This window comes from Protopterus annectens, chromosome 1.part2, assembly GCF_019279795.1.
Source record: "Protopterus annectens isolate FY-2018-M chromosome 1.part2, PAN1.0, whole genome shotgun sequence".
Taxonomy (NCBI): Eukaryota; Metazoa; Chordata; order Ceratodontiformes; family Protopteridae; genus Protopterus; species Protopterus annectens.
In genome coordinates, this window is record NC_056727.1 from 978,650,399 (window position 1) to 978,663,426 (window position 13,028).

Consider the following 13,028-nt stretch of genomic DNA (forward strand, 5'->3'; position numbering starts at 1 on the left):
ACCACAACACAGCTCACCTACACAGTGTGCTCTTGTGCCCCTAAACTTGACCCCCCCCCCAAGGCAAAACAGAATGCCCATTACACTAATCTATGACTCAAAGCTACTGAACAAATGAAAGTGCTTAACATATTAATTAGTGTAGCGGTCTTTTTTTCCTGGAACTGCTTTTTGTATGTATTTACATAACACTTACTCAGGTCACTCTACAAGTAAAACTTTCACTGTCCAATGTGGGTGTGAATGACCTGAGATGCACCTCCCTGGACTACATGAAGAGACATGGAGGACCTTTTGGATTATGTGGCCCAGGCAGGTATGACCCTAGCCCTGAGTAGCATCCTACCATCCGATACTGCAGTACAAGCAGAAAATGATAGACTTCAATTGATAGACTTCAACAATTGACTAAGTTTCTGTTGTCATTCTAAGGGTATCCAGTATCAGTCTGCTTGGGATGATATGATTGCCAGATCTTAATGCTTTCCCAGAGATGGCCTGCCTCTGTTACCCCCTGGGTTTCTGGATACTGGCTAAGGCTCTGTCACCCCTATGGTGCCTTTTTAGACGATGTTCCAAAGACCAAATTACCACTGTAACAGCTATAAATAAATGCAATCTGAGGATCATGCTGCTGAATGCTACAAGTCTAAATCTCAAGATGCACTTGCTCGAAGTACTCCTCAAAATAGACAGCATAGATACTTGTGCTATAACGGAGATCTGGTTTAAAGTGGCAGAAAGCCCCCCTGCGCTACCAGGTTATAACTCATTCCACACCTTTCGGCCCCAGAACATGGACCAAAGCTCCAAAGGTGGTGGTGTTTCTAAATATATAAAGGATATGCACACCTCAGACTAGTAGCCCAGCATAACCCATCGAAGATACTTCAGGTACAACATTGGGAAGACAGCAATTCAGGTCATAGCCTGCTATAGGTCCCAAACCATGTCCCAAGATTCTCACTCCACATTCCTAAGCACCGTGGAAACTATTAGGGTCCAACCCAACACTCTCATACTAGGCAACTTCAACTACCCCTCCATCAACTGAGAAAACTACTCATGTACCAATACACTAGCCCAACACTTCCTGGAATTCATAAATTCCAATGCCCTGGACTAGCTCGTTCTTACCCCCACTAGAGGAAGCAACAACCGTGACCTGGTTATTACTAACATGAGCAACCATTGCTCTACACCAATAGTAAATTCCTCCCTGGTTAGATCAGACCACAAACTCATCACCATGGAAATCCACATCTCACCTACACCCCTTATCACCATGACAAAACTTCTCCAAAGCTGACTGTGGGCTCCTAAAACAGAGGTGGCTAACTTCACGGCACCCATGTCAATGAAAAAATAGATGCAGGACTGCCAAATCATACACCAGTGCACTGTACAAACATGTACATAAATGCATGGAACTAGAACAGAACAAAGACACTCTCCTCCCCAAATAAAAAAAAAAAAGAAGTCAATCTGGTGGTCCTCTGCCATTAATAAACTCTACAACAGAAGGAAGAAACTGTTGCAGAAAAAGGTGAAGTCCCAAGACTTAAAAATCTCCCTTATTAACTTCAACAAAAAGTTGAGATCCCTCTTCAAAACCTCTAAAGCCAGCTATGAAGGCAGAATTGTGGCAGACACTAAAAAATAACCACAAAGCCTTATGTAGTTATATTACGAATCTCCACGGCAATACCCAGGTTTACTCTCAGTTACTGCACAATGGTACCTCCTATACTGACCCAACAGATATTGCAAACATACTGACTGACAGATTCAGAGCCAGCTTTGGTCCTTTAGTGGGGGAGAGAGGGGTAATCACAATACTGGAGGAATGCCAGGCACCCAGCATTACTGCAGCACAGGTTAAAGCAGCATTGTCCAAGGCCAAAATTAACCGCTTCCATGGGACCTGACAATATCCCTAGAGGTGTTCTACATGAACTACAAAGTGAACTGGCACCACATCTGTGTTTCCTGTTCAATCACAGCCTCACCTCAGGCTTTGTCCCTACCGAATGGTGTACTGTTACAGTCATCCCTCTCCATAAAGGGGGCGTGACTACTGACCCTGAGAATTATCGCCTCATTAACCTGAGCAGTCTGATATGTAAGGCTATGGAGTGCATCATTATGGACCTAATTAACAAGGATATATAGGGACTCTCCAAATTCTAGATTCCACTCAATTTGGTTTTGTGAAAGGTAGATCATACCTGCTCAACCTGGTTGACCTCTTTGAGGCAAATCACCAGAGCTGTGGATGAGAGCAAGGCAGTTCATACAGCCTACCTCGATCTGGCCAAGGCCTTTGATACCATTCCCCATTCAGGAATTATTGATAAACTCACCAAACTAGGCATCACCCCTCCCCCATCAATAGGTGGGTTGCAAACTGGCTCACAGAACCCACAGTGTGAAAGTAGCAGACTCCAAGTCAGACTGCCGACCAGTCATGAGTGGAGGTCCCACAGGGATCGGTCCTGGGTCCTCTCCTGCTTGGTTATCTACTTATCAAAAGTCTAGGCCAACACGGATGGACTCTGGCTGACCAAGTTTGCAGACCAAGCTGGGAGCCCAAATGATGTAGACATCCTACAGAAAGACCTCACACTGAGACCAATGACTGGTGTCAAAACCATGGCCTTAAGCTTAATGCCAAAAAAAATGCGTAGTCATCCCCTTTGGGGAAAAACTCAGTTCCCACTAATTACCACATCAATGGGAGCCCACTGAACACTGAAGGCATTATAAGAAATCTGGGAACACAGGTTAACAGCCACCTCTCCTTCGACCACATTGCCACTGTGGTCAGAAAGTCCTATGTGGCAAATCACATTACCAAGGACTTTGCATCAAAGAAGAAAGAGGTAATCATCTCTCTCTACTCTTCCCTCATTAGACCAGAGTATAATGCTCCATTTGGCATGCACCTCACTAGACACATGCAACATCTGGAAAGGCCACAAAAATACCTCACAAAGAGGATCCTAGGCCTTAAACACATGTCCTACCTGGACAGACTGAAAAACCTCCAGTTATTCTGTGTCTCATATAGTCTACTAAGCGGTGATCTCTGCTCGACTTACAAAGCCATATGTCTGACCCAGCTCTGTTAGAAATGCTACATCTAAAGAAATCCCAATCTGTCCGCACCACATGCTCCAGAGACCTCAACCTCATTACCACCATCAACAGAACATGCTAGAGGGACAGGTTCATAACTCAGAGATTGCCCATGCTTTGGAATAGACTTCCCAAACATGTCAAGCAGTGCACCTCACTGACCCTCTTCAAGAAAGATCTTGATAAGTAAATGGGAAATAGAAAGTTCACCCCGGGGATCACTCAAGTGGCTCTACTTGATAGAGGCACTGGGAAGTGAATATTTAAAATAGAAAGTTCACCCCGGGGATCACTCCAGTGGCTCTACTTGATAGAGGCACTGGGAAGTGAATATTTAAAATGTGATCAAGACATCAGAGTAAATCATATTAAATGCACAGACTGCCTCTTACCAAGCAATTATAACCACTTTTTGGCTGTGTATATCTCATGTATCTAACAAATATTGTGGTTGACTACAAGTATTCCAATTTAAACCTCTGCAAAACAGAGAGGCAAAGCCATAAGTAATGTCAGGACAAAGGCCCCCAAATCAGAAACATATTTTAAATATCACACTTGTTTATGCGGCAGAACAATGCTAGAACAGATTTCTGATTTGCATCATGAATATGAAATCCAAAACTTAAATGTCTCATATGGGACTGCAGTCCACAGCAATAAGCTAGAAGCAGAATTGTTTTACTAAGAACAGACAAAACTCATAGGGTAAAAGTTTGGGACATTCTGCAAAATTAGTGAGTCTATAACTTACTTTACACAAGTATCATGTTAAGCAGACCACTGCCTAGAATACGGGTCTATATTAAAATCACTGAATGCTTAAAGCGAACTGTGTTTAACTCGACCCTATGTAAGCGAAAGCTTACAATGTCGAAGTGACAGAACAGCAATTTTTTTTCCTAGGGGGGGGGGATTGCTGTTCCCCCCACACACCCCCATTTGAATATACCAACTCAAGAGACCGCACTACAGTGCCGAAAACACTTTTCCAAGGGGAAAGAATTTGCTTAACATCCGCTTCGATATTTTGCGTTTTCAGCCTTTTCAGTTCGACCAAGACACATTCAAAAGAATGCATCTTCGGTCTTCTAATATAGACCCTATAAATACTACTGATTTGTTTGTCAGGGCGGAAAAAGTTTCTGCTACTATCCAGACAGCATTAAAAGATAGATACCATGATCACAGTATTCTCTTTCCCCACTGCTGCTTTCTCCCCCCATTCTTTTCGGTATAAACAACTTCAACATTTCTGAGTTTTCAGCTCAAACTCTTACCCATGAGCTACCTAACTCCTCCCAAGTTTTTGGGCATCACATAAGTGGAACTGAGCCAAAGGTTCACAAGTCATAGCACTGCAACATCATTTTTCTTTCACACTGAGAAGGAAAATATGGAATCCAAAAAAGTGCCCCTGACTGACTGGCACCCTAGACAGCTGCCTAGTTCACCTGTGTACAAGACGAGCTATGCCTCTGGTATAGCACTCTACCAAGGTTATACCAAGAAGGGTCATCAATAAGTACAAAATGCTGATGTGGACAGAAATGTTGGGAGCAGACGCAGAGCACTATAAAATGGGAATCTTGGCAGGGGGACTCATTTAGACTTAAATTCATAGGCCAAGGGATAGAAAGAAGGGACAGGAAACAGGAAAGATGGAGAGACTGCAGACTACTGCCATGCATACCTAAATCAATACTGGCAAAAGAATGGCAACCATTGGTATTACACAGAGCGGAGGTGAGTACTTAAATGATTTTCTGAAACTAATTTGAATAGAAACGTTCTTTAAATATAAAACAATAAAATAACTGATATGAACATTTAATTATGACAGCTGCTACACAGTCAAGCTCATTTAAGTTCAAAGTGTATTACATACATGAAATACATAATGTATAGTTGAACTCTGGACACTGTTTAATTAGAATATTTTCATTTTTGAACTGTTTAATTCCCAGGCCTCCAGTGAAAATGGGTACTTCTAACCCAGACAGAACATCCTGGTAAACAAATGTCAAATAAAATAAATAATTAAAAAAAATCCTATTTCCATTGATCTCTTCTGAAGTAAATAATAAATTACCCAAAAGTGAAAAATTAGCATGTTACAATCTTGTTACAGTCTAGATGTCCAATCTGTTGTCTTAGCAACAAGTTTAGACATTCCAATAGTACCCCTTTTTCAAAAACAGGGGTCTACTGCAGAAAGGAGAGCAAAAGGATAAACAGCCTCCATGTAGCTCTAAATGACAGATTTCATACCAAACTTTCAGTCTAAACTTGTTCACTTTCCTGACCCGCTGGATAGCAGACATTACACATAGGGCTCAATCCTTTCCCTCCAGTCCATCTTTTACAGTGAAAGACTTCACTCACCATGGATCATCTTGAGGTTCCCATCCTTCAAGCTCTTTTAAACAGAAGAAGCACTTTACCACATCTGGTTCATTTTCACTTGGACAATGGATGAAGCCAGCCTTGGCCATCTGTGGGCAGAAGAGAGCCTATTATTTTAATCTCCATCTCTGTATATTTTGAAGGTAAAAATACTGAGTACTGAATATGGATGGTTATGTACACATTATCTAAGCACCTTGAAAAATTGGACATCATTTTATACTCTTTGGCAATGTTAAAGTGTTCATAAGCTTCAACTACATCACAAAACAAAAACATGGTACTGCTTAAAGGTTTATAAGTCAAACACCTGCTGTGAAATGGTTGATATTTTGCACACGTTTCATGTACCTTAACCATCTGACTACACAGTGATTAGCTGGGCCCCTTCAGTCCTCTGTTCCCCTTATGTCCACATTTACATCATACAAGCAAGTCTTCATTTTGCTCATCTTCTGAGTTTTCTGCTAGTCTCCAGCTATGTACCATACTGAAAACGTTAAGGTAAGCTTTTTACATCCTGCATGTATGTGCCAGTAAACACAGTTGTGCAGTTTTACATTAAAAAAAAACAGCATGAGTAGCACCAACTCTGTTCTCCAGCCACCGTCTACAAAGAGATTTAATTCATAGTTACTTATTCTGTCAAAGCTCTGTCAGTTCTCAGCTTGAGCTACACTCACATGAACTGCATGTGGAAAAGTATGCCTTACTTACCTTGGGCTCCCAAGCATCAGAAGGATGAATTAGAATTCAAACATGGTCCCAGACTAGAATATTCAGGCAGATTTGCCAGTGGAACACAGCCTAGAATTCAGGTTATTAAATGACAGCTGTATTTACCACTGTGCTAAAATAGTATAGCAGAAAATGCATAACCATTACTGAACTGAAATTAATTGCTGTGAAAGAAAAAGTTTGTACAACAGCATTGAATGCAATAATACAATCCACATTTGCAGAGACCCATTAATTCATTGCAGAATGCATGTCATCACCCACATTAAAGTGGTTCATTTTATATGCTGATGCAGTATTATGCACAAAAAATTGTTATCTGTAATACACTGTAGCCCCTTAACACTGTCCTCCTTATGCTGAGCTGTAGAGCAAAATTAAACTGCAATATCTACTCATATCAAACATGTAGGACATGCTCTGTGCTGACATAAATCACATTACACTGTGGTGTATTCCACAACAGACAGACTGCACAGCATGACATCCACAAAGAGCAGAAAGCTGCAAGCCACTGAGACAAGATTGCCATTGGTGCAGAGGGATAACTTCCTGGCAATCTGAATTCAATTAGCAGCTCAGGAACCTGATGGAGTTTTTTAAGTGGTGGGAGAAGAGGCATCATCAAGCTTTGCCTGTTTACTTCTCTTCTGCTAAAGGACAATGGCACACTGGATTGGATGGTTCATTTTGTTGTCCCAATATACCAGAAACAGTACAACTTCTGAGCTGTTCTTGCAAATCTGCCTGGGAGGAGTCCCTGCTTTAGATAGGGGTGAGGACATTTACAATGCGTCATTGCTTAACAGCAACTAGCAATAGAAGCTCCGGCACACAGAGGAATGGGCCACCCTATTCAAAACTAGTTTGCTCCTATGCATATAGTGGCTCTCTGACCGCTCCCCCAACACCCACAAGCACACACACCCACCCCTCCTTTATACATCACTCACAAGAGAGGGGAGAATTTGACTGGCAACTTCATCTGGAGGAGGTTAAGCCAGTTAGTCACATATGTAGACATGGATCGGGGAAAACAACAGCTCATGTGGGGCCCTATTCACCAAAAAATAAGCAACAACTTCTCAACTCAGACACAGCTAGCAAATGGTGATCATTTTACAGTAAATGCTGTCTGATGGGATTATGTACCAAAAACAGCTGCAGTACAACAAAGGGACCATGTCAAGTATTTTGGGAGAAATAGGGACAAAAGGACTAAGATAATAGTAAAGTATAAAGTATAGAGGGAAATTCACCCCGTGGATCACGTTAGTCACCCTGCTAGACAGGGTTCCAGGGAAGTAACTAGTGTGGGAAGAAATAGCCAGGGAATTGTTATGGCTAGGCTTGTATAGGCCCGAGGGCCGATAGCCTAGTACTAACCTAGGAACCTATAAGTAATGAGGCAAAGAGAAGAGGAATTTTATCACTGGCTAGAAACTTGTTAATAAGGAAATAATGGAGAGAAAACATGTTATCAGAAAGAAAAAAGAGATCAGAGGCAGCAGGACAGATCACATATGAAGAAGGCATGAATGGAGACTAGAAGGCAAAGGCCAGAGTAGAAAAGAATTGGAGTACTGAATAAGCTAAAGGAACCCCCCCCCCCCCCCCCAAGTACATGGTAGAAAAGAAAATGTATGGAATAAAACAAATTGTTAGTAAAGGAAGAGACTTAAGGATAGGGATCAAGGTGTGGTACTGCAGGAATCCTACATTTCAAAGGGCAAAGACAGACAAAACACCAGGATGGGGCAAGGCAGTTGTGCTAGGACTGGTGATCCCATTGATGTATAAAAGAGTAGAGAAAGAGATAGTCTATATAAGGGAAGATAAAGCTCCCAAACTAGATAAGTTATAGCCATTATCTCTAAGCATCTAACAGAAATGGCAAGGGAATCCCTAATAAATGTGTTCCATTACTAAATAAATGGGAGATCCAAGATGAATGAAATAAGGCTTACAGTAGTCGCTCTACTAAAGAGAGCAGCAGAATAAAGCCCTAAAAGCCACAGACCTTTAAACCCAATATCAGTAGCTTTCGCTGGTAAAGCAACTCTGAAGATGCTGGTGATGGTTCCATGGCTCTATATCTTTTCAAGATCAACAGGCATGTTTAGCACAAGTATGTTGCCAGATTGATTTACTTCATCCAAGAGAATACCAACAGACAATCTACATGGATTTTAAGTTAGCATCCAGCCTGGTTTCTTCACAAATGACTCCTGAGCAGACTCAAAGGTTTACTGCTGAGCAAGTGCATGGTTACATAAATACAGTAGAAGTCAAAGAGGAAGATATCGTGAGTAGTATGGAAACTACGCATTGCGAGACACCGGGTGGTGACCAAAGGAGTATTATAAATGTTAGTGCTTGGCTTGTTTGCCCTTTAATGACCTCACTTCAGCAATAGCCATGAAGACAAACAAGGTAACCAAATTTACATGAAGCCAAGTTAGGCACAACAGTCAAAGCAGGGGGTCTGGTTAACTTAAGTAGGGGGTCTGGTTAACTTAAGTAGGAGTGTTACTTATCAGCCCATGAAACAATTAGGCAAATACTCTGCCTTCAGCTGTCTAGTTATCCAAGAGTTGCCACTAGTCTTGGGAATAACCTAGATCCTCAAATAGTAGAGATAAAGGGGGATTCAAGTTGGCTAGCACATGGTCAGTCTGGCCAGATGGAAACACAAAGATAAGCTGGAGTAATGTTACATCCAATGGCATCTTAGGTAATTAATAGGTTGATCTCTGCAGCATACAATACACTCAGCTAGCCAAAAATAGGTTTTGGGACTTCAGGAATTCTGGATGCAACCAATGGGACCTATACCTTTTACAAGGCTTCATACAGATGGCACTGAATTGCAAAAATTGGACTGATACAAAGCTGCCTACATATTCCAATATTACCCAGCCTCCTGCTTTGGAAATAGTGAGGTATAAAGAATGGTCAAATATCCCAAACGGCAGTATAAAGGTTAGTGAGACTGGCAAAATTGCCTCTGCAATACAATGATGATGATTTAGGATAGAGCTGATTATTTTCCCTGCAATGGAGTTCCATCTTAATTACAGTACCCATTACAGTTGTGTCCTGAAATATCCTTATAGTTCTAAATGTAGAGAATACATACATTACCACACAAGCAGAGTTCAGACAGTATGCCATCGAACTCCAAAGCGGTTATTTCTCTTAGTCAGCTTGATTGCCCATTTTACCTTGACGGCTGTGAGATTGAATTAGCCATGATACTTTTGTTTCAGTTTGCATAGAGGCTTGGCAGTATCTGAAACTGTTCTATGCATTTTTAATGGCTTGAATCCCACATTTTATTAGTAGACCTGGAGTCTTAGAATCATGGCTTAAAGTGGCTTTTGCAAACAAAAGGAAAGTAAGCATATTATTCTTGTCTCTAGAAGAGCAGAATAATTTTTGGTCATTTTTATCATTAATCTGAGACAAAAAAAATTAAGTTTGAAAGATAAATTTGTTCTACTACTGATAAAAGTTATAGCCACTTGGTCAGTCATGCAAAACAGTCGTAAACACTTCATTGTGGGTTAATCACTGAAACAGCATAAAGATTCTACCAAGACATTTTTGGAGCTGTGGATTGGATATTAAAGGGTGAAGTATTACATTTCTGCTGTGAGAAATCTTTCAGAACAAACTTTATATACAGGATGGAACAGGGAAAGGAGTGGTTGGTCGAAGTTAATTCCATGTATACCTCAAAAGATGCAAATAGCTGTATGTTATTGTAATACTATCCATATGATACTGTGGAATTTATTGCTTCATTGTGGAAAGGCAGCATCACTGTCTAAAGAATGAAGTTTTTATGATAACAAATACCCTGTTTCCATGCATTTGCTCAGAAGTAGGTTACCATTGGAATTTTGTTATTATTTACATCTTCCATAATTTTTCTATTGAGTAGATCTGAGACTGCCATCAACTCCAGCACTGGAAGCTACCACAAGCAGAAAGAATACATTTGCAATATAAACAACCAAAATGCTGCGGTCAAAAATATACTATAAATGGCCCATATGTATGCCACAATTGGTTTAAATCTCTCAGCAAGTTTGTACTCAGATTTTTGCTTCCACATCATTGATTTTTCTCTCGTCCCCTCCAATTAATCTAATCAAAAGCAAGTGTGAGATTTTGCTTCCTCTTTACTGATTTTATTACCCTGTATTCTATTCTCTCTATGATCTTCATAGGTTCATACTAGGCTATCTGCCCTAGGGCATTTATAAGCCTAGCCAGATTGTGTTTGGCTTTCGCCACCCATTTTAAATTAATTTTGCTATGCCCTTTATAGAGGTTAGTATACTGTGCCTCTGTCTAACAGTGACACAGAAGTGATACCCGGGGTAAACCTATGATCTTCCATCCACTCAAGATTCCTCTTGAAGAGAGTCAATGAGGGACTCTGCCTAACCTGGACTGGGATTGGGATTTTATTCCAGAGTGAAGGGAGCCTCTGGGTTATGAATCTGTCCCTCCAGCATGTCCTATTTATTTCAGTGCTGAGGTTCAAGTCTCTCGAGCACGTAGCTCGATAGGATTTGGATTTTTCTGAGGTGCAGCATGTCCATTAATTCTGGGTTGGACATGGCTTTATACGTCAGGCACAGATCGCCTCTGAGCAGGTGGTATGCCACTGAGTAGAGCTGGAGTTTCTTTAACCGGGCAGCATATGGCATCTGTTTGAGCCCTATGATCCTCTTGGTGAGATACTTTTGGGGTCTTTCCAGTTGCTGCAGGTGTCTGGTAAGGTACATCCTGAAAGGGGCATTGTACTCCATTATGGGCCTGATTAGGGATGAGTAAAGAGGCATGATGACCTCCCCTGATCTAGATGTGAATCCCTTCATGATAAGGTGGGCTATATAAAATGTTTTTCTAACCACTTTGGCCACGTGGTTGTCAAATGAGAGATTGCTATCAACTTGGGTCCCCAGGTCCCTAATTACTTCTTCTGTACTTAATGGATTACCACCTATGTGGTAATTTGTGGGCACTGTTTTTGCCAAAGGGGAGGATTATACACTTTTTGGCATTTAGCTTGAGGCCATGGCTCTGGCACCAGTTGTCTGTTTCTATGAGGCCCTTTTGGAGGATGCTTGTGTCGGCTGGAGAGTCGATTATGGCGCCCAGTTTGCAGTCATCTGCAAACTTAGTCAGCCACAGTCCTTCCGTGTTGGCCTGTACCTCTGAGAAATATATACCGAACAAGAGAGGTCCCAGGACTGAGCCTTGTGGGACGCCACTTGTAACTGGTTTGGAGTCCAACATGGCTCCAGCAATTCTAACCATGTGGGTTCCGTCCTTGAGCCAGTTTGCAACCCATCTAGTGACATAGGGGTTTATATTTAAGCTGGTGAGCTTATCTATAATGCCCAAGTGGGGTATTGTATCGAAGGCTTTTGCGAGGTCCAGGTAGGCTGTGTGGACCACCTTCCCCTCGTCAATGGCCTTGGTGACTGTTTCAAAAGAAATCAACCAGGTTTAAGAGGCAGGATCTGCCCTTAAAGCCAAACTGGGTAGGATCCAGTGTCTGTAGGTCCCCAATATCTTTATTTATGAGGTCCATGATGATCCTTTCCATAGCTTTTCAGACCAAGCTAGTCAGGCTTATGGGGCGATAGTTTCCAGGATCCATTGAGGCACCACCTTTGTGGAGAGGGACCACTGTTGCTGTACGCCACTCTTTGGGTACATATCCTGTATTAAGGCTGAGATTGAACAGTAGTTTTATGTTTGGGTTTAGCTCTTCTTGGAGTTCATGTAGGACGCAGCCCGGGACACCGTCTGGTCCCATTGATGCTGTGTTTTTTGCTTTGGAGAGGGCAGCTCTTACCTGAGCATCTGAGATGTCAGGGGGGCAGCACTCTGCTGGGATAAATATTTGCCCTTTTGGTGGGGGGGGGGAGTTTGCACTGAACCCATCAGCTAGGATGTTGGCAATGTCTGTGGGTTCGGTGTATTTTTGGTCATTTTGGACTAATTCTGAGCATATCTGGGAATTCCCACCCAGGTTCCTAACATAACTAAAGAAAGCTTTGTGATTATTCTTAGTGTCCTACGAAATATTTCTCTCGAAGATGGCCTTAGACGATTTTATGAGTGCCCGTAGTTTTTTGCTAATACTGATCAGAGATGCCTTCCCTTTTTGGGATTTTGCTCTATCATGTAGTAGCTTCCTCCTTCTATTGTATAGTTTGTTTATGGCTCGAGTCCACCAGACAGGACGTCTGCCTTTGGAGGATTGGGTCTTGGTTTTATTTGGGATTGCATGATCCATGCATTCCTGAAGGTGTTCATAGAATGCGTTTATAAAGGATTCTGTGGTCTGGGCCATATTTTTCACAGGACCGGGGGCTTTGAAGGATTCCACCTCGGTTTTGAGGAGTGTGAAATTTGCTTTAGAGAAGTTTTTCACTGTGGTTTTCTGGGCAGGGGGTGGAGTCGGGATGTGAATATCCAGTGAGATTAGTTTAAGGTCTGATCTTACCAGTGAGGGATACACTTCTGGTCTGGAGCATAGAGTCCCCATGTTGGTGATGATCAGGTCCAGTATGTTTTCCCCTCTTGTGGGAGTGGTAGCAAGTTGTTCCATAGCATTTGAGTTTATAAATTCTAGGAACCTTTGGGCTAGGGTGTTGGAGCTAGAGTAATGCTCCCAGTCTATGTTTGGGTAGTTGAAGTCATCCAATATAATGGTGTTT

The 13,028-nt window shown here is 41.9% G+C and overlaps 1 protein-coding gene across 1 annotated transcript in view; it reads right to left on the bottom strand.

Moving 5' to 3' along the window:
• LOC122792486 (baculoviral IAP repeat-containing protein 5.1-like) overlaps positions 1-13,028 on the bottom strand; it is a 166,168-nt gene that overhangs the window by 123,017 nt on the left and 30,123 nt on the right. The window contains exon 2 of the mRNA XM_044060259.1: positions 5,524-5,633. Within this exon, the coding sequence (XP_043916194.1) occupies positions 5,524-5,633 (110 nt within the window). The remainder of the gene's footprint in view (positions 1-5,523; positions 5,634-13,028) is intronic.